The sequence below is a fragment of the Betta splendens genome, chromosome 6 (assembly GCF_900634795.4).
Source record: "Betta splendens chromosome 6, fBetSpl5.4, whole genome shotgun sequence".
Lineage (NCBI taxonomy): Eukaryota > Metazoa > Chordata > Actinopteri > Anabantiformes > Osphronemidae > Betta > Betta splendens.
In genome coordinates, this window is record NC_040886.2 from 19,544,033 (window position 1) to 19,567,786 (window position 23,754).

The 23,754-nt window shown below is 43.8% G+C and overlaps 1 protein-coding gene and 1 long non-coding RNA gene across 6 annotated transcripts in view; both read left to right on the plus strand.

The window, feature by feature from the left end:
• Positions 1–549: 549 nt before the first annotated feature.
• The window catches only part of LOC114857010 (receptor-type tyrosine-protein phosphatase beta-like), a 32,110-nt gene continuing 8,905 nt past the window's right edge, over positions 550–23,754 (plus strand). Inside the window, exons 1-25 of one of the 5 annotated variants that reach the window (XM_055509962.1) lie at positions 550–592; positions 673–765; positions 1,814–2,218; positions 3,293–5,460; positions 5,851–6,130; positions 7,370–7,636; positions 7,838–8,101; positions 8,208–8,295; positions 8,398–8,468; positions 8,739–9,005; positions 9,181–9,447; positions 10,100–10,363; positions 10,438–10,701; positions 18,141–18,404; positions 18,547–18,810; positions 18,908–19,177; positions 19,552–19,815; positions 19,983–20,249; positions 20,644–20,934; positions 21,312–21,590; positions 21,797–21,946; positions 22,207–22,450; positions 22,606–22,718; positions 22,838–22,943; positions 23,372–23,449. In XM_055509962.1, the coding sequence (XP_055365937.1) occupies positions 565–592; positions 673–765; positions 1,814–2,218; positions 3,293–5,460; positions 5,851–6,130; positions 7,370–7,636; positions 7,838–8,101; positions 8,208–8,295; positions 8,398–8,468; positions 8,739–9,005; positions 9,181–9,447; positions 10,100–10,363; positions 10,438–10,701; positions 18,141–18,404; positions 18,547–18,810; positions 18,908–19,177; positions 19,552–19,815; positions 19,983–20,249; positions 20,644–20,934; positions 21,312–21,590; positions 21,797–21,946; positions 22,207–22,450; positions 22,606–22,718; positions 22,838–22,943; positions 23,372–23,449 (7,316 nt within the window). In that variant the 5' untranslated portion in view covers positions 550–564. Of the gene's footprint in view, positions 593–672; positions 801–1,813; positions 2,219–3,292; positions 5,461–5,850; positions 6,131–7,369; positions 7,637–7,837; positions 8,102–8,207; positions 8,469–8,738; positions 9,006–9,180; positions 9,448–10,099; positions 10,364–10,437; positions 10,702–18,140; positions 18,405–18,546; positions 18,811–18,907; positions 19,178–19,551; positions 19,816–19,982; positions 20,250–20,643; positions 20,935–21,311; positions 21,591–21,796; positions 21,947–22,206; positions 22,451–22,605; positions 22,719–22,837; positions 22,944–23,371; positions 23,450–23,754 lie in introns of those variants that run through there. The other 4 variants (XM_029153044.3, XM_029153043.3, XM_055509963.1 and 1 more) reach the window with 4 other exon arrangements.
• Positions 10,713–17,286, plus strand: LOC129604284 (uncharacterized). Its single transcript, XR_008695055.1, has 3 exons — positions 10,713–15,897; positions 16,385–16,486; positions 17,018–17,286. It is a non-coding gene; the product is annotated as an uncharacterized LOC129604284 (long non-coding RNA).

The following is a 23,754-nucleotide window of genomic DNA, read 5'->3' on the forward strand; positions in this document are numbered from 1 at the left end:
TCCTGCTTAGGGTGGAACTTCCTTCTCACCGGTTGGCTACTAAACTATTTTCAACAGAGGTTAAACACAAGTAAAGACCCAAAGACTTAGATATGGCTCAGTAAATACGTTTCATTGGGAGATGCAGGAAGAAGTGAAGCCACAGACGGAACCAGGAGACCAACCGAGACCCGACTGACCGTACCATCAGCTTCACATAAAGCACCTCTGATTAAATCAATCGTTGCTCAAAGAGAAGGAATCTGAGTAACGATAATGTATCTGAGTTACTATCAGCTCAGTAAAGTGATGCTTCCTTTAAAACTTGATTCCTGTAATGCGATGCAAAACGGAAGGTCAGAGGTCACATCCGGCCTAAATGACTAATGTATTTGGTATTATTGTGTCGGGTTTCTCTCGCTCCTCATGCCTGGACATCAGCGGAGGCTGTGGTCAAAAGAGGTATCCTACAGTTATTTGTGAATCAGTTGCACAAGTAACTGAACAGCATTGTAATAGTATCAGTAAAATAACCTGTTCAACAACGATTCAATGTTTACTCCTCCTTTGACCACGGCTGAGTAGATGAGCTGTCTTCCTCTCACGTCCTCTGGTATTTAACTCCTTTACTGCAAAACCTCCAGAACAATAGAATAGCAGGAAACGCTGCTCACGGACCTTTTCCTCCCTCAGACTCGCTTCCCTTCAGCACTTTTCTTCTGCAGCTCAGCGACATGGGCGCCCTGATTCTGCTTCTATATCTGCTCCTCAGTTTCAGCCGCATGTGTAAGTTCTGAAACTAATCACAGGTTTGCTGCTGGGTGAGTTCTGAAACTAACCACTGTTTTTTACAGGGAAAGTTCACTGTCAGAGGGTTTAACTGGATGTTTTAATGAACCTCGAAACTGCACAAACTATAAAACCAAAATCAAAATGTTTAAAAATCCCAGAATTTAGTCCAAAGGTATTTTACAAGCTGAAACATTTAATGTGCCGTACAGATTAAATTCATCTGGTGTTCAGTAGGAAACTAATCTGATTCAAGCACCAGAATCTAAAAACGCTTTTCTGTCAATTTGTGATGAACTGATAAAACCTGGACTTGAACCATTCTGAAGATGTTTAGTTAATTATTATCGTTAATTAAATGATTCATTTTAAGACCAAAGGAAGTAAGTCCACTTGTCTGCTTTCTGTCCAGGGAAGCTGAGATGTGTGGGGTGCCGAATGTAAAAGAAGCATGTATTTTTTTCTCACATTTAACTAAATGTGACAAAGTCTAAATGTAAATGTTAAATGTAAATCTAAATATTAAATGTAAAAATAAATGTTAAATGTAAATCTAAATTATATATCTAAACATTGAATATTAAACGTCAATGTTAAATGTTTGTCGAGTGTAAAACTGAGTATGACATGTGCAAGTAGACTCCTCTTCAAATAGCGCTCGTAATGCTGATCCCAGATCTGTGACGTGGACTCAAACACCTTAAACAGTGCGCGCAAACCCCACCCACATCTGACCTGGAAGCCTTCGTTTTTAGCTTGCAAGTAACTTACAAAAAAGAGCTAGCTAGTAAAATTAACTAACTAGTTTTCCCCCCGTGCAACAGAAATATTCTATTAATCTATTAATGTTCATGTCCAACGATGTTTGTAGGAAACTGTTGCTTCATGTGTTTGATAAATGAAGACACAACTCTTATCGGTTCAGTTAGTGGATCAGATTTTAGGTCTGGAGGAAGACATGTGTGGTGTGGTTTGAGGTTAAAGGTTACTCAAGTGGTTCAGACCCGTCTAGCTCATACTGACACGTTGGTGTGTCTGTCCCCAGCCGGGTTCCTCATTGTGCTGACCCCTGGCAGGCTGTGTCTGACCGCCAAAGGCCAGCGCGTGGTCCTGGGCCAGTGCCGGGCCTCTGGGCCCTCCCTTCAGTGGGCGTGGGCTGGTGGAGGCAGGCTGCTCCATGTCCAGTCCTCCATGTGTCTCTGGGCTGATCCCAGCCCTCAGGTGCCATCTCATGCCCGCCTTGTCACACTGAGTGCCTGTAGCAGGGCATCGCGCTGGGGCTGCCTTGATCCGGACGGAGTGCTAGGACTGGCTGACACACACATGCGCCTGAGGAAGCTGGGCTCGCTTGTCACGGTGGCAGAAAATCAACAGAGCAGCTCATGGTGGACCAGGTATGAGCTGGATTCAGGTGGGATCCAGAGGATCATATCTATGTGCCACGGCTCAGGTGAGTCCAGCACCAGCTGTAAAAACACTGACCCACTTTGGTTTATGTGTGATGCACATCTAAGTCAAGTCAATAGCAGCTGTGGTTCTGCCTGTCTGCCCGTCTGTCTGTCTGTTTGCCTGCCTGCCTGCCTGCCTGTCATTTTAAAACCAAAGAAAGCAAATCCACTTGTCTGCTTTCTGTCCAGGGAGGCTGAGATGTGTGGGGTGCCGAATGTAAAAGAAGCACGTATTTCTTTCTCACATTTAACTAAATGACACAACACGTTTTCTCACATTTAGCTAAATGTGACAAAGGCTAAATGTAAATGTTAAAGTAGACTCCTCATCAAATTGCGCTCGTAATGCTGATCCCAGATCTGTGACGCGGACTCAAACACCTTAAACAGTGCGCGCAAACCCCACCCACATCTGACCTGGAAGCCTTTATAGCTTGCAAGTAACCAAAGGGTCCGCCTGCCCGTCTGTCTGCCTGTCTGCCTGTCTGCCTTCCTTCCTGCCCGCCTGTCTGCCTGTCCGTCCGTCTGTCTGTCTGCCTGTCTGTCTGCCTGTCTGCCTTCCTTCCTGCCCGCCTGTCTGCCTGTCCGCCCGTCTGTCTGTCTGTCTGTCTGCCTCTCCGTCCGTCTGTCTGTCTGCCTTCCTTCCTGCCCGCCCTTTCTGCCTGTCCGTCCGTCTGTCTGTCTGCCTGCCTGTCTGTCTGCCTGTCTGCCTTCTTTCCTGCCCGCCTGTCCGTCTGTCTGTCTGTCTGTCTGTCTGTCTGTCTGTCTGTCTGTCTGCCTCTCCGCCCGTCTGTCTGTCTGCCTGTCTGCCTTCCTTCCTGCCCATCTGTCTGTCTGTCTGTCCGTCCGTCTGTCTGTCTGCCTGTCTGCCTTACTTCCTGCCCGCCTGTCTCCCTGTCCGTCTGTCTGCCTGTCTGCCTTCCTTCCTGCCCGCCTGTCTCCCTGTCCGTCCGTCTGTCTGTCTGCCTGTCTGCCTTCCTTCCTGCCTGCCTTTCTGCCTTTCCGTCCGTCTGTCTGCCTGTCTGCCTTCCTTTCTGCCTGTCTGCCTGTCTGACTTGTTTTCTTCCTCTTTTCAGATACAACATCTTACTCGTTGATCTTTCAATCATCCACTAATGAGCCTTTGAGCCTCAGCAGTTTCGTCAGAGCAACTCTGTCACACACAAAACGAACCCAGAGAAGCACCAGGCGTCTCAACGAGACCAAAGAAACTTGGCCCTGGAGGTCGGTCAGCACCTCGGGGCTGTGGACTCTAGCTACATCCACTAATCCTGGGGTCCTATTCAACTCTCAACAAGAGGTTCTGTCCGGTTCTGGATCCACATATCCCACTAATGGAAAAGGCCACACATTAGTACCTTCACCTCCACACAACTCAACATCAAGTCCACCTAACACAACTTCACCTCCACCCAACGCAACATCAATTCAACCCAACACAGCCTCATCTCCACCCAATACAGCTTCACCTCCACCCAACTCAACATCATCACCTCCACCCAACACAGCTTCATCTCCACCCAGTACAGCTTCACCTCTACCCAACTCAACATCATCACCTCCACCCAATACAGCTTCATCGCTACTCAACTCAACATCATCATTTCCACCCTATACAGCTTCACATTTACCCAACTCAACATTACCACCTTCACCCAACGCAGCTTCATCTCCATCTGACACGGCTCCATCTCCATCCAATACAGCTTCATCTCCACTGAACTCAACATCACCTTCTCCACTCTATACAGCTTCACATTTACCCAACTCAACATTACCACCTTCACCCAACGCAGCTTCATCTCCATCTGACACGGCTCCATCTCCATCCAATACAGCTTCATCTCCACTGAACTCAACATCACCTTCTCCACTCTATACAGCTTCACATTTACCCAACTCAACATTACCACCTTCACCCAACGCAGCTTCATCTCCATCTGACACGGCTCCATCTCCATCCAATACAGCTTCATCTCCACTGAACTCAACATCACCTTCTCCACTCTATACAGCTTCACATTTACCCAACTCATCATCATCACCTCCACCCAACACAGCTCCATCTCCATCCAATACAGCTTCATCTCCACTGAACTCAACATCACCTTCTCCACTCTATACAGCTTCACATCTACCCAACTCAACATTACCACCTTCACCCAACGCAGCTTCATCTCCATCTGACACGGCTCCATCTCCATCCAATACAGCTTCATCTCCACTGAACTCAACATCACCATCTCCACCCTATACAGCTTCAGATCTACCAAACTCAACATCATCACTTCCCTCCAACACAGCTTCACCTCCACCCAATACAACTTCATCTCCACTCAACTCAACATCACCATCTACACCCAACACAGCTCCATCTCCATCCAATACAGCTATATCTCCACTCAACTCAACATCACCATCTCCACCCAATACAGCTTCACATCTACCCAACTCAACATCATCACTTTCCCCCAACACAGCTTCACCTCCACCCAGCACAGCTTCAGCTCCACCCGATAGAGCTTCATCTCCACTCAACTCAACATCACCATCTCCACCCAATACAGCTTCACATCTACCCAACTCAACATTATCACCTCCACCCAACACAGCTTCATCTCCATCCAATACAGCTTCATCTCCACTCAATTCAACATCACCATCTCCACCCAATACAACTTCCCATCTACACAATTCAAGATCCTTCTCTCCACCCAAAACAGCTTCATCGCCACCCAATACAGCTTTATCTTCACCCAACTCAACAGCAACACCACCAGTACCTCCAAGAACAACTTCACTTCCCTCCACTACAGCAATGTTTATGATGAATGATGATGAAACCACCACCCACCACGTGGTTCCTGCAGACTTTACTATTTATCCAAAGACTTCAGCGACATCCACAAGTCAAATTATTTCACCCACAACGGTCAGGGTTGGACTCTTTCCCCTTACTCCAACAGGATTATCAAACACACCCAAATCCTCCACTAGTTTAGTATTCACAACCAAACAAAAGACAACCCCTTTAGCTTCAGCAACTCCACCCAATTTTTCTACCACCATCAGGAGTCTGATACCTCAAACTCCAACCACAACTGTGACAAGGACGACACATAGCACAGCACCCATCAGTCCAGTCTTCAACACACCTACTCCAACTCCTGCAGCACTAACCATGACCAGAAGAAGTCTGACTGCTCCCCCAACAACAGCAATGCTTCAAACCTCTGCTCCACCTGTAAGTTCTACTGTTATTATTATGATATATTCTGTTCATCTCTGATTGATGTGCTCAACCTCTGCAGGAGGAGGACTGTGGGTTTGTAGCTGTTTAAAGATGAGGCCAGGTGTTTGTGTGTTCACCTAGATTGGACCATGGTCCAATCTAGACTCTCATACCACCAACACGTGTTGATACCTCCAGTACCAGCACCTATCTGCTCATATGATCTTAAGCTAAATACACTTGAGCTAAGCTAAGTGTAGCTGCAGGGGTTCCACACAGACCCGACACCAGGACTCTGCAGTCTGGTCCAGGTCACCTTTGAGGTCACTCTGTTTTTGCTGTTTTAAACTTCATCTAACTCTGACCATAAACCTAACCTCTTGTTGTGATCTCCTTTTCCAGGTTCATACCGCCAGGGCCTCGCCATGTTCAGTGAACCTGACAGAGATCCAGTCTGGTCCGGACTTAGCCGTGGTGACCGTAACCAGTGACGGCGTGTGGTGTGAGTTCAGCCTGGTCATTGAGGATGTTTCTTGGATGCGATCAACTCACTGTCACTTATCTAAAGAGACCAGGACCACCTTCATCTGTCACATCAAGGGTCTGGAACCCGGGACCCTGTACCGCTTAACAGTGGTTTCCAGGAAGAACGGACAGAGGAGCAGTGCCTTGCTTCGCACAGGTAGGAACTGTGAATCCAGTCGTCAGGTAAGCACAGGGCTGCTGAGGATTCATCTAGTCAGCATGTGCGACCTCATGATGTAGATCAATAACTAGACACCAAACCCAGGCTCCAGGTCCTCTAAACCCAAGCTGACTGAAGCGCATGAGACAATGTCTCTGCTGTGTGGTCAGTAAATCAATGTGTGCAGAAACAATAATTGAATACATCAGTAAAATATATATTTAGTTTCAGGTAACAACAAACAGATGTTTCAATGCCTGAAGTGTTGCTCGGCTTTTAGTGTTTGTTTCCAGCCACTTCCCTCCTCACATTGTTTCTGCGGCAGCAGGTCCAGAACAGAGCCTAAATACAGAACTGCACCCGCCACACGCACACACACATTTACTCACACACATACTGTCAAGCTATGCCAGAATATTGCAGACCGTTTCAAAAAAATGTTAAAAGACCCAAAAAGAGATGGGCTGGCAAACATGTTTATTAAAAAGCATGCAACACAACCAAAAACACTCCCCTACACAACAAGACAAAATCAAGGAATGGGAGGAAAAAACTATTAACAGGAAAGCCTGGCTCACAGGACTAGAAAACACCTGGCAACATTAAATAAGCAACAGGGGGCAGAGGGGAGGATCAGGGGAGCGGTGTGGCAGGAGGCGCATGGACAGAGGGAATGAATGTGAATGCATATGTACAAGCGGGGGCAGATAGTCAGGCCACAAATTGAACACACAGAGATAATGTAAACACAGCATAGTAGCTGATCGCTAATCCCTGACTTAACTTCCAATTACTAGACAGATGACTGGACTTCTGGTACCCGGTACCAGAAGTCCAGTCATGTCTCACCTCGGCTTCTACAGGTAAGATGCGTAGTGGATTTATTTTACTTTATTTATATATTTTTTTCAAGCACATAAACATAAAAGAAAAACCAAAACGTGTAATGAATAATATCAGCATCCGTTCATCTCTATAACTCACACATTACATGCTTGAAAGTGAGTAGAAGGAAGTAATACTTATCTAGTTCTACCCTCTTTGGTATTACATTTTATCTTCCCATACTGTCAACATTGCCCATACCATAAGATGCAATAACACTTACAATATTAATACCAGTATTACCCACCAACACAATTATACACTATCTAAACCCGAATAATGTAATGTACTTATGGGTTGAGCTGCTCGTGCTATCTGCAGGATGTCAGTAAGGTGTGTCTCTCTCCTCAGCCCCTTCCTCTGTCCGGAATCTCCAGGCTAAGCCTTTGTCCTCACACTGCCTCAGTGTTTGCTGGCAGGCGGGTCCTGGCAAAATTGAACAGTTTAGGATTCTGCTGCTAATGGATCACGAATGGGTATCACTAAAAAACATTACCGTAAACAACACTGTGAGATCCACTCAGCTGAATGGCCTGCGGCCTGGAACCCGCTACACCGTCACCGTGGTAACAGAAGCTGTGGGCCTGCAAACATCCAGCTCCACCCACGCTGTCACAGGTCAGTTTCCTGAAGCCCCTCTTTGGATTTGTTCATCTCATCAGGAGAAATCATAGTTAGTGTTTGAAGTCTGTGTCTGAAATCTTCTGATTCTGTTCTGTGAATAAATGATCTTAGTTCAGGGCAAATAATTTTGTTTTGCTTGGTTCTGCTTGGTTCTGATAAAACTGGAATAAATAAAAGGCGACTGTTGATCCTCAGTTCCAGCAGTTGTGTCCGATCTAAGGATGGACAGTGAGGGCAGCTCCACTCATCTGCGGGCCTCCTGGGGCTCAGCTGATGGAGGTGTGGACTTCTACCTTCTCACCTTGTCGGACTCACAGTCCGCTCCTCGGCAGCACCGCCTGCAGCCCAACGCAACCCAGGTGATCTTTGAGGGTCTGAGCCCCGGTCGCAGCTACGAGCTGTCGGTGAAGACCATAGCTGGAGGACAAAATTCTGAGACTTGGGCAAGTGGCCGGACGGGTGAGCTCCATGTTTCACGTCGTTGCGCTGGTCACCACGAGCAGAGAATCTTCAGCCTGTTTTTGTCCATTTGCTTCATTAAAGCCTGTGCTTGGTATTGTCTTAGTGCCGGACCCGGTGTCGTCTCTGTCTGTGGTGCCTCTGGGCAGAACCCTGAGCGCCAGCTGGACGCCGCCCTCAGGGGACTGGGACAGGTACAGCATTGTTCTGAGGAACGGTTCCATTGTTCTGCTCAATGAGACCATCAGTAAAGTCAGAACAAAGTTTATCTTGGACCTGGTTCTGGTTCCGGGTAGACTCTACAGAGCAGAAGTCACGGTTCACAGTGGGGGTCTGAGAAACTCAGTGTCCTGCCAGGGATCGCTGCGTGAGTTCTGTTTGAAAGTGGATGTTTTCAAAAAAACACAAATATTACCCCCTCTTTATTTTATTATTTATTCTGTTCCTCTCTGCTCCCCTCTGTTCCTCTCTTCTCCCCTCTGTTCATCTCTGCTCCCCTCTGTTCCTCTCTGCTCCCCTCTGTTCCTCTCTGCTCTTACCTACTCTCTTCTACTCCCCTGTGCTCCCCTCTGTTCATCTCTGCTCCCCTCTACCAACCAACCCCCCGATCCTCTCTTCTCCTTCCTGTACCTTTCAGCTCCTGGCCCTGTGCAGCAGCTTGTTGTTCGTCACTTTAATCAAACTGGTCTGAGTGTCCTGTGGAATCAACCAGTTGGAGACTGGGACACGTTTACGGTGCTCCTCAGACAGGCAGACTCCACCACTGTGATGACTCAAAGGTTCCTTCCCTGGGAGTCCAGAGAGTGTTCCTTCCAGAACCTCACCCCAGGACGCCAGTACTCAGTGTCTGTGTTGACCATCAGTGGGAACCTGACCAGCTTTACTAATGTGACAGCATGGACAAGTGGGTGTGGTTTATTTGTCTGTTGTACTTTGTCAGGAGCTAGAAAGTCCAGAGGAGTTCGGTTGGACCCTGGTCCCAGGGGACTCTGAAATCTACTCATGAATGATTTGTTGTGCTATTTTATCAGCATAAGTAGTTATCTTTGTGTGTTTAGAGCATCTGCTTGTTCTTTAAGGTCCAGCGCAGATTGTCAGGCTGCAGTTTTCCAATGATGGAACCACCGACAGTCTGCGGGTGCACTGGGAACAAGCCTCTGGAGACCTGGACTTTTATCAGGTCCTGCTGATCCACGAAAGCAGTGTTATCAAGAATGAGAGCGTGGAGCCAAAAACAACCAGTGTCAGCTTTGGATCTCTGATTCCTGGAGCTCTGTACCGCACTGTGGTCACCACAGTCAGAGCTGGACATCTCTCCAGACAGACCGTGGCCGAGGGCCGCACAGGTGAGACCAGATCCCAACCAAGACCAAAGTATATAAACTGTTTACACTGCAGGTGTTAACTAGAAAATAAAATGTGATTTGAAGCCAGATGGGTCTGAAAATAGAACATTTTAGAACATTAAACAATTGCATCGAGGAAAAGCTTTTAACTACACATGAGCCCAAGACACACATGTCTTTTAGCAGTGCAATGTGTGTGTGTGTGTGTGTACATGTTTTTCCTTCGACATGGGGACCATAAACCAATGTTTTTACTATCAAGGTGAGGACACTGTGACAACGTGGGGACACTTGGCGGTTCCCCACCAGTCCGAAGGCTTTTGATGGTCAAGATGTGAGGGCTGAGGTTAGAATTGAGTTTTGGTTCGGATTAGAGCAAATGTTAGACGTCTGCCTTTATTTGTGAGGGTTAGGGTAAGGGGCTAGGAAAGGCAATGTCAATGGGGAGTCCCCACTTAGACGTGAAACACGACTGTGTGTGCATGTGTGTTTGTGTAAGGAATTGAAGCATGAATTTTCAGGTGTTTACAACAACAATAAAACGCTGTCAAGGTCTGCCAGACACTTTCTGTCAAGATGAAGACTTGATTTGTAGACACTGGACCAGCTTCAAGTATTTGCAGTGATTAATGCCCTGCTACTGTCGTCTCAGTCCCAGCTGCAGTGGGGGAGGTGCGGGTCAGTAACAATGGCCGTCCGGACTTCCTCAGCGTGTCGTGGGGTCTGGCTCCAGGTGAGGTCGACAGTTACCTGGTGACACTGAGGGACCACAAGGACATGGTTCACTTTGTTGCAGTTTCCAAATCCAGCCCTGAGTGTGTTTTTAACTCTCTGGTGGCCGGACGCCTCTACAACATCTCCATCGCATCCCGCAGTGGCAGCTACCAGAACCATACCGTGGTCAGAGAGAGGACACGTAAGTCCGTTCATGTCAAATATGGAAATAAAACATGGTAGAAATGTTCAGGTCTTGACCTCTGTCTTTCTCAGAGCCGTCAAAAGTCCAGAACCCAACAGCAACACATGGAGCCCGAGACAACTACCTGAAGGTTTACTGGCATCACGCAGCTGGAGACTTTGACTTCTATCTGGTCTTCATCAAACACAACAACGTGCTCCTGCAGAACCAGACGATCCCAAAGACTCAGAGCCAATGCGTGTTTAGCAGCCTGGTGCCAGGCAGACTCTACACCGTGCTGGTGAACACACGCAGTGGGAGATATGAGAGCAGCACCTCCACCCACGGTCGGACCTGTGAGTGTTTTCCTCTGTTTCATGAGGCTCATTCAATGAGGCTCAGTAGGAGAGTCCAGACCCCTTTTTGTTTTATTAAATCATTTTGTTAAACGATCCAGTGCTATGAGGTACCACTGGGTTTGCATACTGCTGGGATGAGAGGTTTATTTGTGTTTCCTCGCTCTTCATTTTGGCTTTGCTTCCAACATTCACTGTATTGTTTTTCTAATCTTTATTATAGTTATAGTAGTTCATAGTTAGCGTTCTTCCGTACGTTTTTCTACATCTAGTCCCACATACTTTCAGCTATAGAAACCATTCAAGTATCAAAATAATCAGCTTTTTAAGGAGACAGGTGCTATTATTTTTCACATTCAAATCTTTAAGTTATTGAGCTTTTTTAAAAAAATTTTTCCATTGAAATGAATGAAAAAACATTTTCAAATCCTTTTTAGCTTTAACTACTTCAACATACTTTAAGCTACAGACACCAGTTGAACTACAAAACAATCTTCAACTATATATATATATTGTTCAGCTTTTTAATATCTTTAATACTTTCTGAGTTAAAGCAGTTTAAGCATAGGGTGTTTTTTTTAAGAATTCTCAGCTTTTCCATTAGTGTGTATTGTGTCTGCTAGAGTGTGAGGACACGTTTCTTTAGGCTGATACCTTTCTGTTTAACTCTTCACTACAGCCACAGTTTTTAATCCCTGAACAAATTTTTTTCACTCGTTCGTGGTCATACTTGTCTTCTTTCTAATGATGTGTCTGGTTAAGCCATCAGACCTATACTTTAGTCTGTATCTGCCTCAAAGCAACAAGTGACAAGAGTTCTAAAATTTCTCCCATACACTCTAATGCATTTGTCTGTGAGGGTTTTGAGGAAAAGCGCAGAAGTGCTGGCATTTTTAAAATGAGACTGAGGAGTAAGAATTGTGGCCACAAACATAAAACTTACACCATAATTAATAGTGAGTATTTCTGGCACCCTAACAGAAGCTGGTGTGAGAAGGAGTGACCATTGCAATGACTGATGCATGGTTTGTAATAAAATATTATCTATTATAAATCCCTCAAAATCTTTTCACAATAAAAGCAATCCAATTGCTCCTTAGCATGTTTTCTGCTTTTGACTGGGTAGTTACTGACACTGTTCAAACTTTACCAGTTAAGCACACACATCCCCCTAATCCTTTAAAAATTAAAGCATAAGTCAAAATCATTAGCTTTTGTAGAAAAAATCCTGTGGCTCAACGGTATAAGTCCTTGACTCAGGAATAGAAGATGTGTTTTGATTCCCATTGGAGGCAAGTTTATGCATTCAGTTCATAATATAACTACATTGATTTCCTTCCTTCCTCCACCAATCCAAATATTTAGACTAAATAGCACATTTCCTGCTTTTGACTGGTTAATTATGATTAGTTAATGAGACTATACTAGATAAAGCATTTTCATAAGAAAATGCACAGTGAATGCTTCCATGCTGAATGTTGTCAGACTTCGGCAGATGTCGGACCCACATGCACAGTACACTCGAGAGCTTGATGAATAAACAATGTTTATTGTATCGACGTAGTCAGGCAGTCCAGGTCATACACAGTGAGTCTCAATTCTTCAGACACCAAAAGGGACAGGCAAGATCAGATCCAGTAAACAGTCAGAGGTTCGGTACACAAGTTAACTCGGCAGAGGTACAGACTAGGGCTAGGCAAAACTCGAGGTCAGACGGTCAGAAAATTACCACAGGATCCAAGGCGAAGGTACAGACGAGGGACAGGCAGGAATTGGCGGTCAGTAACAGACATGATCAAAAGACAATATGGCTATACTAGAACGCTGGAATGTGGTACTGAGACTCGACAATCTGGCAACTCAAGTGTGTGAGAGGTGGAGGCTATATACTGGTGTGGATTACTAATTACAGACAGGTGTGGATAATGGGAACCGGATAATGACAGAAACAGCTGAGATGAGCTATGACCAGGAAGTCCTTTCAGAGTAAAACAGGAACCAGCACAGATCGTGACAAATATATTCCTGAAAAGTGTATAGGTTTGCTTAATTTGATGTAATATAGCGAAATGTATTAAAATGGCTAAATATTGTAATTAAATAGTTTTGATTTCAAAAAGCTAAATGAATAGCTCAACATTTTGGAAATATTTAATACAGCTGAAATTTGCTGCAGACCAAGTAGTGGAATTTAGATTGAAAAAAGTTGAATATTTGAAGGAAGTGTGTGCAGGTAATTGGCAAGTTTAATTTAAGTTTAAACTAGTCAAAATCAACTAGTCAAAAGCAGAAAAGTGATATTTAGGCTAAAGAATTAGATTGGTGCTTTTATTTTGAAAGGAGTTTTAGGAAATGTGTGTCCTAAATTGCTAGACTGGAAAAAGGGTTCATTGAGTAGTCATAAATAACTAGTCAAAAACAGAAATTGAAAAAAGTTAGATTAGTGCTTTATTCTGAAAGGGGTTGGAGAAGGTGTGTGGGCAATTGCTAAACGGTAAAATAGTCCTACCAATTAGCAGTCATTAACCAGTCAGAGGTATAAAAATGAATTATAACAATAAGCAATCCTTTGCATACTTCCTTCATTTTAGTGTTTCTTGAATTTTAGCAGATCTCTTTGAACTTTACTTAAATTGCCTTAGGTTTACATTGAAACTGCTTCAACATTCAAGTCTTCGCTTAATAACATAAATATTTAGCGAGAGCTAAGCTATGCCAATTGAGACCTGTGCAGCTAATTTCTATGCTAATCTATTAAATAAGAACCTTAGATATTTTTGTTATAAGTTATAACATTACTTAAATCCTAACTTTAAGTATAACACTATAAACACAACAATGGTTACTTTACCCATAAGCCTTAGTGGCTCAGAGCGGTAATAACCCTCCTGGGCCAACTGATTGAGCTGATCTGTAAAAGTCCCTGCCTTTGGAGAACCGTCCCCATGACAATGGCGCAGCTGCAGTAGATCAGTAATTGAGCTCAGAAACTTTTGACTGAGATGTCCAACTCCTACTGCTCAGTGTCTACAGCTGCTCTAACTTTCTCTAAATCATGTCAAAATAAAAGCATCAATACAGACCTTTAGCTTAAATACCACTAATTCTACTTTTCATTATAGTAATGAACCTAATTTATTGTTTAATTACCAACACACACCTCAGATCCTTTTAGTATGAAAACAAACATTAAAATCTTACAATGTATTAGAAATAATTCTGCTTTTATTTTGTATTTTCAGCCTCTGCATTACATTATTACATTTTTTTCTTTTTTTTTTCTTCTTTAATTACTTTTCTAAGATGTTAATGCTAATAGCATTTAAAACCAATTTACCCACCCACAGAAAGATTTTCATGTAATTTATGTCACCCTAACTGAAACTGGTGTGAGAAGGAGTGACACTTGCAATGATTGATGCATGATGTTCTATTTGAGTATTTACTTTTGCATTACTAGTTTACTTTCAACCACTTGTTTAATAACATAACTATGTTAAAATTACAGCATATTTATAATCTTGATTCTCCATCTGGAGAAACCTTTTGAGCGTTGTCCTCTCTAAGCCCTGTTAACCTATGATTGATGGATAATGTTGTATTAGCATATTTACCTTTGCATTAGGTCAACCTTTATACTATTGCAACCTTCAGTTTTTGTTTGTTAAGCACATACAAGTCAATTCAAAATAAAAGCACCAATCTATGTCTTTAGCCGAATAGCATTATTTGTGCTTTTAAATGCGTAATTGTGACTAGTTAATGAGACTATTTCATAATTTAGAAAATTAATCATGCACACCTACTCCAAATCCTTTTAAAATAAAAGCAGGAATTCATATATTTAGCTTTTTTTCCAAATCCTTTCAAAATAAAAGACTTGACTATAATGACTACAAATGTATAGTTTAGTAATTGCCCACACACACCTCCTCCAGATCATTACAGAATAAAAGCACCAATCAAAATCGTTTGCTTCACTGGCAGTGTTTCTGCTTTTGACTGGTTAATTATGATTAATTAATAACACTATTTCACTCTTTAGCAATTATCTGCAGAAACATTAAATATATCAAATATTTGTACAATTTTGAACTATTCTTTCAGCTTTTGAAACTAAAACTTTTTAATTATTATATTTAGCTACTTACTACCTTGAGCTAAATTACATCCAATTAAGCAAACCTTTACACACTTCATTCATTTTCAGCAGTTCTTCAATTACAGCAAATCTTTTTCAAGTTTTCTTAATTTAAAATTCAACAACTTCAGCTTCTTCTGCAAAATTCAACTCTGTTAGAACAACTCCTGATTCTCTTCAGATACATTCATCTATACTTTATGTGCTTAAGCTACTTTCAGATATGTTTTAAATGTTTCAGCTATTTTCAGCAGTAATACATTCAGTGTGGAAGCATTCACTCTGCATTTTCTTGTGGAAATCCTTTTCCTAGTTATTATTATTTCGCCCCATTTTTCAGTCTGTTTCATCATCTCAGTGCTCTGGGAATCATCGTTAATTTCTTGTCAACTTTTTCATCAACTTCTAACATCGTCATACCTTGGCGTAGATTCATGATTTAAACTTTAAAAGCGTCTATCATCCTTCAACTTTCTCCATGTAACTCAGCGTTTTTGTGAGCATTTAAGTGTAAGGTGGCTTTTGACGAATTCTCAGCTTTTCCATTAGTGTGTATTGATGTCACAGCTAAAGTGTTAAAAAAAAAGTGAGGGCGCATTTTTTACAGGTCCATGCACATGCAAAATTTACTTTTTGGACATTCTGGTACGTTTATTTGACTCCCTGGGTCACATTAAGACACTCCTGGTGTGTTAGAAGTACGCCCCCTACCTTTTTCACATTTTTGAGAGTTTATCCAATCCGGTTCAAGAAGCATCGTTTCAAATTTGGCGGACTGGATACGTCTACATTCGCGCTGACCAATCACAGAACCAGCTTCGCCCCCCCCCAGACAAACCTGGACCCCTAAATGTACCTGAAACATTTAGTTTCAGTCACTCCAGTCACAGACAAAAGAAGAAGAAGTCACTGACTGCGCAGTCTACCATAGGAGGTGGCGCTAATGCACCTTTCAGTTGATTGCCACCTGCCTTTAAAAGACAAAAGAAGAAGTCACTCAGGTTGAAGAAGCGCCCTGTTCCTCAAGACGTTATCCACCTGCTGCTTCCCCAAACGTAAGTACATGCTTGATTCTTATTTGATGTATGTACTCCAGAAGTTTCTCTGTTTATAATGTAGCTTCCCTCCTGTGTAAGGAATGCTAATTGCTAGAACCGTTGAATCTAACAGCTACAACGACAGAGAGAGAGACAGTGTTGCAAGGTGCTGACACGCAATTTGGATGAGTCCAAGCCTCTCCAGCATTTGTCCGGTTCGAATCGTGTGATATATGGTACTGAGGTCATTCACTCAGCTCACATTATAGCTGCTAGCGCGATAGTAGTGCAGCTTTAGCGGCTAGCGTTAGCAGCTGGCGGCTAGCGCTAGTAAGTTGTGAGAGTCAGCTGTGTTTCTAATTACTACAGAGCCTGTCGTGTGTATGTTGTAGCCCAAGTAGACCCGTGATTTGGGTAATTGCAAGTTCTATCTAAGTCTAACATGTGTGTTGTTGCTTATCTAGTCAGCTACTTTAGCTGTAAACGTGACATGTTTTTTATACAGGCTGACGCATGCCAGCTACCGAAACGCGAGGAGGTTGCTTCTTAAACTGACAAGCTGACAACCTTGTAGAAGAGTAGAAGAGTGCTCACCTCAGGAGCAAAGGTATGTACATTTAACAGCAGTATAGTCATTTGTTGGTCAATATGCAGTTTTATTTGACAGAGATTTTGCATTTCACATTTCAGTAGTTGTGGTATTCATAATCTGATCTATATTATTGTCTATGTATTTACTCTGTATGAAGTTGGTCAACTTATTTTGATATTTTAGTCTGTTGACGGGTAATTTGTAACTCTAGTGTTATGGTGCAGATTATGTGGAAAATGTGATGGAAACCATCTTCAATAAAGTCCTGCTGGACTCAGGTTGTTCTATGGAGGACTTTGTAAACATCCCTGTCCCACCGGCCCTCTGAGCAGAATTTGAGCAACCTGACAGAAAGGAGGTCATTAATGTCATGCTAAGATTTAACAAACCAGCACTATAAAATAAGTTGAAAATGTGTTTGCTCCACACACCATTAAAACTGATCTAACTACCTCTATTTATTGTTTAGATCTGTAAAGGTTGTGAGATACATAGGAAATACTGGTCATTTCATTAATCTGCTATTCTATTCTTTATACCTTCTAGAGTGGTGTCAAGGAAAACAGCTGCATCCTCCATCTGTACAGCAGCTGCACTGCTTCCAATGTCTTCCAACACGTGAAGACAAAAAAAGATCCTCACATCTCCCCAGCCAACTGCCCATGACTGTACCTGTTCTACTCCAGAAACTATGCTTTCAACATAACTATGAATCCTACCCGTTCATTTTGTGGTCTGCAAATTGAACTGTGACGGTATCTTATCCAGCATTATAGTGCTGATGCATTGGTTAGAAATAAAGTTGGCTTTGACTATTGCTGTTTCACTGAACTATTTTTGTATGTGTATATACCTAATGAGGGAAAACAGACAAATGTTTTATAATATTTCAGCTTTTATTGAGGTATTGCCAAAAAAACAATTTAGGTATTTCACAGGTGGTCTAAGTCCAACATAGGTGCCTTGTCCCTCAGGAAACACTGCCCTGATCCAGACCAGGGAAGGTAGGATGACTTGGACTCTTCGCCCTAGAAGTCCCCAGCACCAGCTGACAAGACTTCTAGGCTAGATACCTGCAACAACTTGAGATACACACAGACATAGTACTAAAACTACATTTCTATTAGTTATATATTAGCACTTGATATATCATACACCTTACTAAAAGCAATTAAAAAAATATTAGGTCAATATATATTTAGAAACAAAATTATGTTTGTAAACCAGAGATCCCAGGTACATTATGATTAATCTGTAAATACTAAAATGTTCTAAAGTTTTTTATGAATTTCTGAGATACTGATTTATTCCATGCATGTGTAATTGTCTGATTTACTGTATATTAAATGTGTTCTGTAATGAATACACATTTAGTCATACTGGCCCCAGTCCTGGATCATCAACCATGACAGTAGGTTTGGCAATTAGTTCAGGCGTCTTGACCTCGACTTTGTAATTTTTGTCATCTTTTTAATCTTTGTTATCTTTTCAATCTTTCATTGTCATCTTTTTGTCGTAGTAAACGGTTCGATGTCAGCAACATAACGGTGTTTGACACATTATCGTCAACGTTATGTTTCCCACGTAATTTTTCAAGAAATGACTTTTTCTAGTTAATTGTAAAAACAACCTCGCCCTCGCTAATTGCCACTGCTCCTTTTCTGTGCAGTCCCAGCAGCCGTCCAGTCACTGGTCCTGGCTGAGCAGGGGACCGAGTACCTGATGGTGAGGTGGTTGGCCGCCCCAGGAGATGTGGACCATTATGAGGTTCAGCTGCTGTTCAATGATCTGAAAGTGTTCCCTCCCATCACTCTGGGCAGCAGCAGGGGGGAGTGTGTCCTGCCGTCGCTCACTCCTGGGCGCCTTTATAAAATCCTGGTCTCTACCTTCAGTGGCCCAAATCAAAAGGCCCAGTTTGTGGAGGGACGCACAGGTGAAAAGACTGCTACTGTTCCTTAGTGTTGATGAATCAGAGTGTATGAAAACTGATGATCACATGCTGCACATTAAACACTAATGTAACCTATTGTGGTCAGTATTGGTTTGGGAACCTGTTTATTGTGTCTCCTCCTCAGTTCCCAGCAAAGTGAAGAACATCCACATCAGTAACAGTGGAGACAGTAGCAGCCTGAAAGTAAGCTGGACCCCGGGTCAGGGCGATGTGGACGGGTACTCTGTGTTCCTGTACCATAACAGCCGCCAGCTGGACGTACGGTCGGTTTTCAAGCAGCAGAACGAGGTGACGTTCGCTTCACTGCAGCCGGGACAGCTGTACAAGGTGATGGTTCAGTCGGTTAGTGGAGAGCTGCTCAACAACAACACAGCCTCAGGACGCACAGGTGAACACTTAGATATGTGTGGTTCACATAGAGAAAACGCTGCTCTAAACTAAAAGCTGTAACAATAGCAAAGTAAAAGCCTGATTTATGTGTTCAGTCCCTTCTGAAGTGTCTGGGCTCCAGGTGGACAACCTCCACAGCACCTGCAGCCTCTGGGTGAGGTGGCAGGAAGCTCTGGGCATCGCAGACCGCTATGACCTGCAGGTTCTGGACAGCAGAGGCCGCTTGGTCACTAACTGCTCTGAGCCTTTTGGAAGAACAACACACACGTTTAACGGCCTCACTCCGGGAAAGAAGTACAAAGTCGTGGTCCAGACTACGAGCGGAGGGGTCCACAGCCCGGGGGTCAGCGCTGAGGCTCGAACTCGTAAGACCAAAGTCAAACAAACACTCAAGTATGTTTTCTGTAAATATCCGTGTGGAATCATGGGCAGTATCTCCTTCCTCCTTTTTTCCCCTTTTCCTCCTTCTTCTTCTCCTCCTCTCCCCCCTCTGCTCCTCCTCCTCTTTCTCCTCCCCCTCCTCCTCTTCTTCTTCTTCGTCTTTCCTCTCCTCCCCCCTTTCTTCTCCTCTTTCTCTTCTTCCTCTTTCCCCCCTACTTCTCTTTCTCTTCTCTTCCTCCTCCTTCTCTTCCTATTCCTTCTCCCCCCGCTCCTTCTCCTTCCTCCTCTTTCTTCTCCTTCTCCTCCCCCACGTTCCTCCTCCTCTTCCTCCTCTCCCGCTTCACCTTGTCCTCTCCAGGTCCTGCGGCCGTCACTGACCTGACCATTACAACTAACAGGACCACCTCGCTGTCCTTCTCCTGGTCTCCACCTGATGGAGACTTTGAGCTTTATGAGGTTTTCTTGTATAAAAGTGATGACTCGCTGCAGGAGCGACGACGGGTCCAGTCCACAGGTCAACAGTGCTCGTTTGAGAACCTCAGACCTGGCGCTTCATACAAGGTGGTGGTTCTGAGCCACAGCGGTGACCAGAGCAGCCAGTCCTTCCTCTGGGCCAGGACAGGTGAGGATAGTGGAACTGAGTTGTCATAATGTGAAACACTGAATGGAGTGATCCTTTCATTTGGTAGTTTTATTTACAGTTTGTCATGTTGGAGATCTTTATGCATTATCATTAAAATGAAGCTAAAGTTTTCAGGGGTTCCTTGTCTTGGGCTGTTTCCGCTTCAGTCCCAGCAGCTGTGTTGTCTCTCAAGACTTGTGGTGGGAACCGGTCCGAAAATTTGTGTGTGAACTGGGACCACGGTGGTGGGGAGCTGAGTGGATACCTGCTGCAACTCTACAATCCTAATGGCTTACTGCATGTCGAGGAGCAGCTGGGACCAGAAGTCACAGAGTTTATCTTCTCTCACCTGGTACCAGGTCGACTATACCGAATCGAGGTTCTGAGTTTGAGTGGAGAAGTCCGTAACAGAGCTAGCACTCTGGGCAGGACTGGTGAGACAACACGAGCAAATGTTTTTCTATGGTCAATGATTACAGCTGTTATTAATCAATCCCACATCAGAGATTCCGAATGAGAGGAAAGATCTAGATAAGGAACTTGTCCTAAATGGATAAATCTGTAACAGAGATGATCAGATTACAGCTAATTTTTTTCCCCACAGCACTAGCTGGTGATCAGGCTAAATTAAAAAATGTTGATTCATTTTGATGCTGCAAATTAATTTCTTTTGATTGACTAACTGATTTTCATCAAAATATAATGTGTAATGTTTATCAGTTAGTTGCAGTGTAATAAGTATAAAACCTTAAGCCTGGAGTAAATGTTTAGAACTGGGATTAAGAGCTTTTAAAGTTTAATACATACTGTTTGTCTGGTCCCTCTAAGCTCCCAGACCTCCCACCTCCCTCCTGTTTAGAGGTGTCACCAACTCCTCCCTTGAAATCACATGGAGTGGCCCTGTGGGTTCTGACTATGATGACTTTGACCTGCAATGGACCCCCCAGGACCCGCTGTCTGTGATCAACCCCTACCACAGCCGCACGTCTGGCAGCCGCATCGTCACAGGCCTGTTCCCGGGACGGCTTTACACGTTCCACCTGTGCACTGTGAGCGGTGCCGGCAGACCTGGAGCTGTTCCCACCTACAGCAGTTCCGTTATCAGCAGCATCCGGACCAGTAGGTGGCAGCACCTCACTTACTTCACAAAAATACGTTGGCCTGAAAATAAAGAAAGGGCCAAGTTTCTACTGTCTGTTATAGCCTTAAAGCAGATCTGAGCTCAGATTGCTGTGACCAGCTGAGGTAAGAAATAGTTCAGAGAGCTGAAATATTTTAGGAGCAGATCAATATAAACAGTAAATATAAACAATTAACTTTTCTAGTCCACGACGTCAACTGAGATCATGTGTATGACTTCATGCTGAAGCTCGGAGATGCTTCAGGTGCTGCTTCTCAGCTGGTGACCTCTAAATAGTATATGGGATATAGACTAAATAGATATAGGGACTGATCTTCTGTTCGCTTTCATATCCTGTTGCTGTCTCCTACTACAGAGCCGGAGCGAGTCCACAGCCTCCACTGCCGCCCTCAGAGCTCCACATCCATCTCTTGCTCCTGGGTGCCTCCGGGCTCCGACTATGATTTCTACAACATTGAATGTCTTCTCCAGAGCTCCCAGATCCTGGTCCACTCCAGACGCACTGGGAGAGACTCCAGCACCTACCTAATTTTTCAGCTGGAGCCACACAAACGCTACACCATATCTGTGAAGGTGATCTCGGGCAGCACCACGAGTGAGGCGGTTCAGGACAGTGTGATCACCATGATTGATCGTAAGAGGCAGCATGTTGTGATTCATTTCTTTTTTAAACAATCTTCTATTTTTTTTCATCATTCACTGTTTTCCTGTAGCTCTGGGTGGATGTGGACAGATAAATGTGTCTGCTCTAGTCAGTCTTTCTGAACATTGATGTATTTAAGTCCCACTGTGGGGGCTCCTCAGGCCACAATCTAACTAATTTAGACTTCCTAATTGCAGGTCCTCCAGTGCCGCCCCTTAGCACCAGGGTGAGTTATAAATCTGCTGTGGCCAACAAGTCCTCCATTTCCTTCAGCTTTAACTGCACTTGGTTCAGTGATGTCAACGGAGCTATCAAGTTCTTCGCTGTGGTGGTGCTAGAGTCTGGAGGTGTGTACCTGTCTGCACGTCTGCCCTTACCACTACTAGCTATGCCTTTAGCTGGACCCGTACCTGTGTACCTGTTCCGCCATTCATACCTGGATTTTCACTTACACTACTGCTACTGATATTTATCCTTGTACTGTCCTGTCCTGTACTAAACAGCTGTTTTTTTCTTTCTTTTCTAAAAACAACTACAATGAGCAGTCATGGAGACATTGCTGAAATTTGTACTCGTAATATATGGTATTTGTACTGTATATTTGCAGGATTGGATGACGTGCAGCCTGATCAAAAGCACCCTCTGCCTTCCTACCTGCACTATAAATTCAACAGCTCCATTAAATCCTACCAGACAAGTTACTTTCCCAGTAACTGCAGTTCCACTAACTTTGAGGTTAGGCTGGGAACCGGTATGGAATCGCTGGGGGGACCATGTGACCATGAGCCACGTGGCAGTGGAGAGTTAAATCATTTCTGTGATGGTCCACTGAAACCAAAAACTGCCTACAGGTAGTGAAAAGACCATCTTAGCTGTTCGATTTCCCTGTAGATTTTGGGAGAATTGTTATTTCATCAAATATAGATGTTGCCAATCCTGTTTCAATGACACATCTCTGCTCGTGGTTATGTATGTTTCCTGACTGCTGAGAACCTGTGTCCTTCAGGCTCAGTGTTCGAGCTTTCACTCAGCTGTCTGATGAAGACAAAAGTGACTTTAGTGCCTTGTCTCCTCTGTTCACGGACACGTACCTGTCGCTGCCTGTGGTCACTGAGGCAGGTAGGGAGGAAACACCCTGTGCACCACAGACAGACTGGAATAGTACAGAACTGTCAGTGTGTTATGTCCCATTCCACATGTCAAACTCATCAGAAACATTAGGCTCTTCTTTTTCCCAGAGCGTCTGAGTGGAGTCGTTGAAGGCGTCAGTGCAGGAATGTTTCTCATTGCCATGTTGGCAGGTGTCACAGCTTTGCTCATCTGCAGACACAGGACTTGGAAAGGGTAAGTACTTGCCATTTAAGTAGTAATTGTAAGTAAACCAGTGAGTGTTGGTAGTAATTATAACTAAAAAAGTGAGGGATGGTAGTAACTGTAACTAAACCAGTCAGTTTTTGCAGTAATTATAACTAAACCAGTGAGAATCTGTAGAAACTGTAACTAAACCAGTGAGTGTCGGTAGTAACTGTACCTAAACAAGTGAGTGTTGGTAGTACCCTTAACTAAACCAATGCATGTTGGTAGTAACAGTAACTAAACCAGTGAGGATCTATAGAAACTGTAACTAAACCAGTGACCGTGTATAGTAAGTGTAACTAAGCCAGTTGGTAGCAACTGTAACTAAAGCAGTGAATGGTTTTTAACAGCAGGAATTGTGGCAGGTGTGCACACAGGTGTGCTGGACTCTAGTTTCTCCAGTTTATCTGTTTCAGTGATGAGGAGCGCCAACCAGTCAGGATGAGTATGAGGAGAGAAAGACCTGGACCTGGTTTTCACTTGGGAGGGCAAGGGTAAGAAAAACGCTGAGATGACTCAGTCATACTTAAACAGACTGAACTAGACTGAAGTGTAAAACCATTACTGACTACACTAATCGTACTACTACTACAACTCATACCCTTGTAGAGCAATAGTGTGTAGCTGACAATAAAGACACAGACTTTAGAACTATGCCACATATACGCCTAATGTTGATAATATCAATACCAATGCTTGTATTGATATCGATATCGATACCCCGACAAAAATATTGATACTTTGGTTGAATTTTTACTCCTCCGAACTTAACTATCGTGTCTGACTGTGTCTCTAAGTG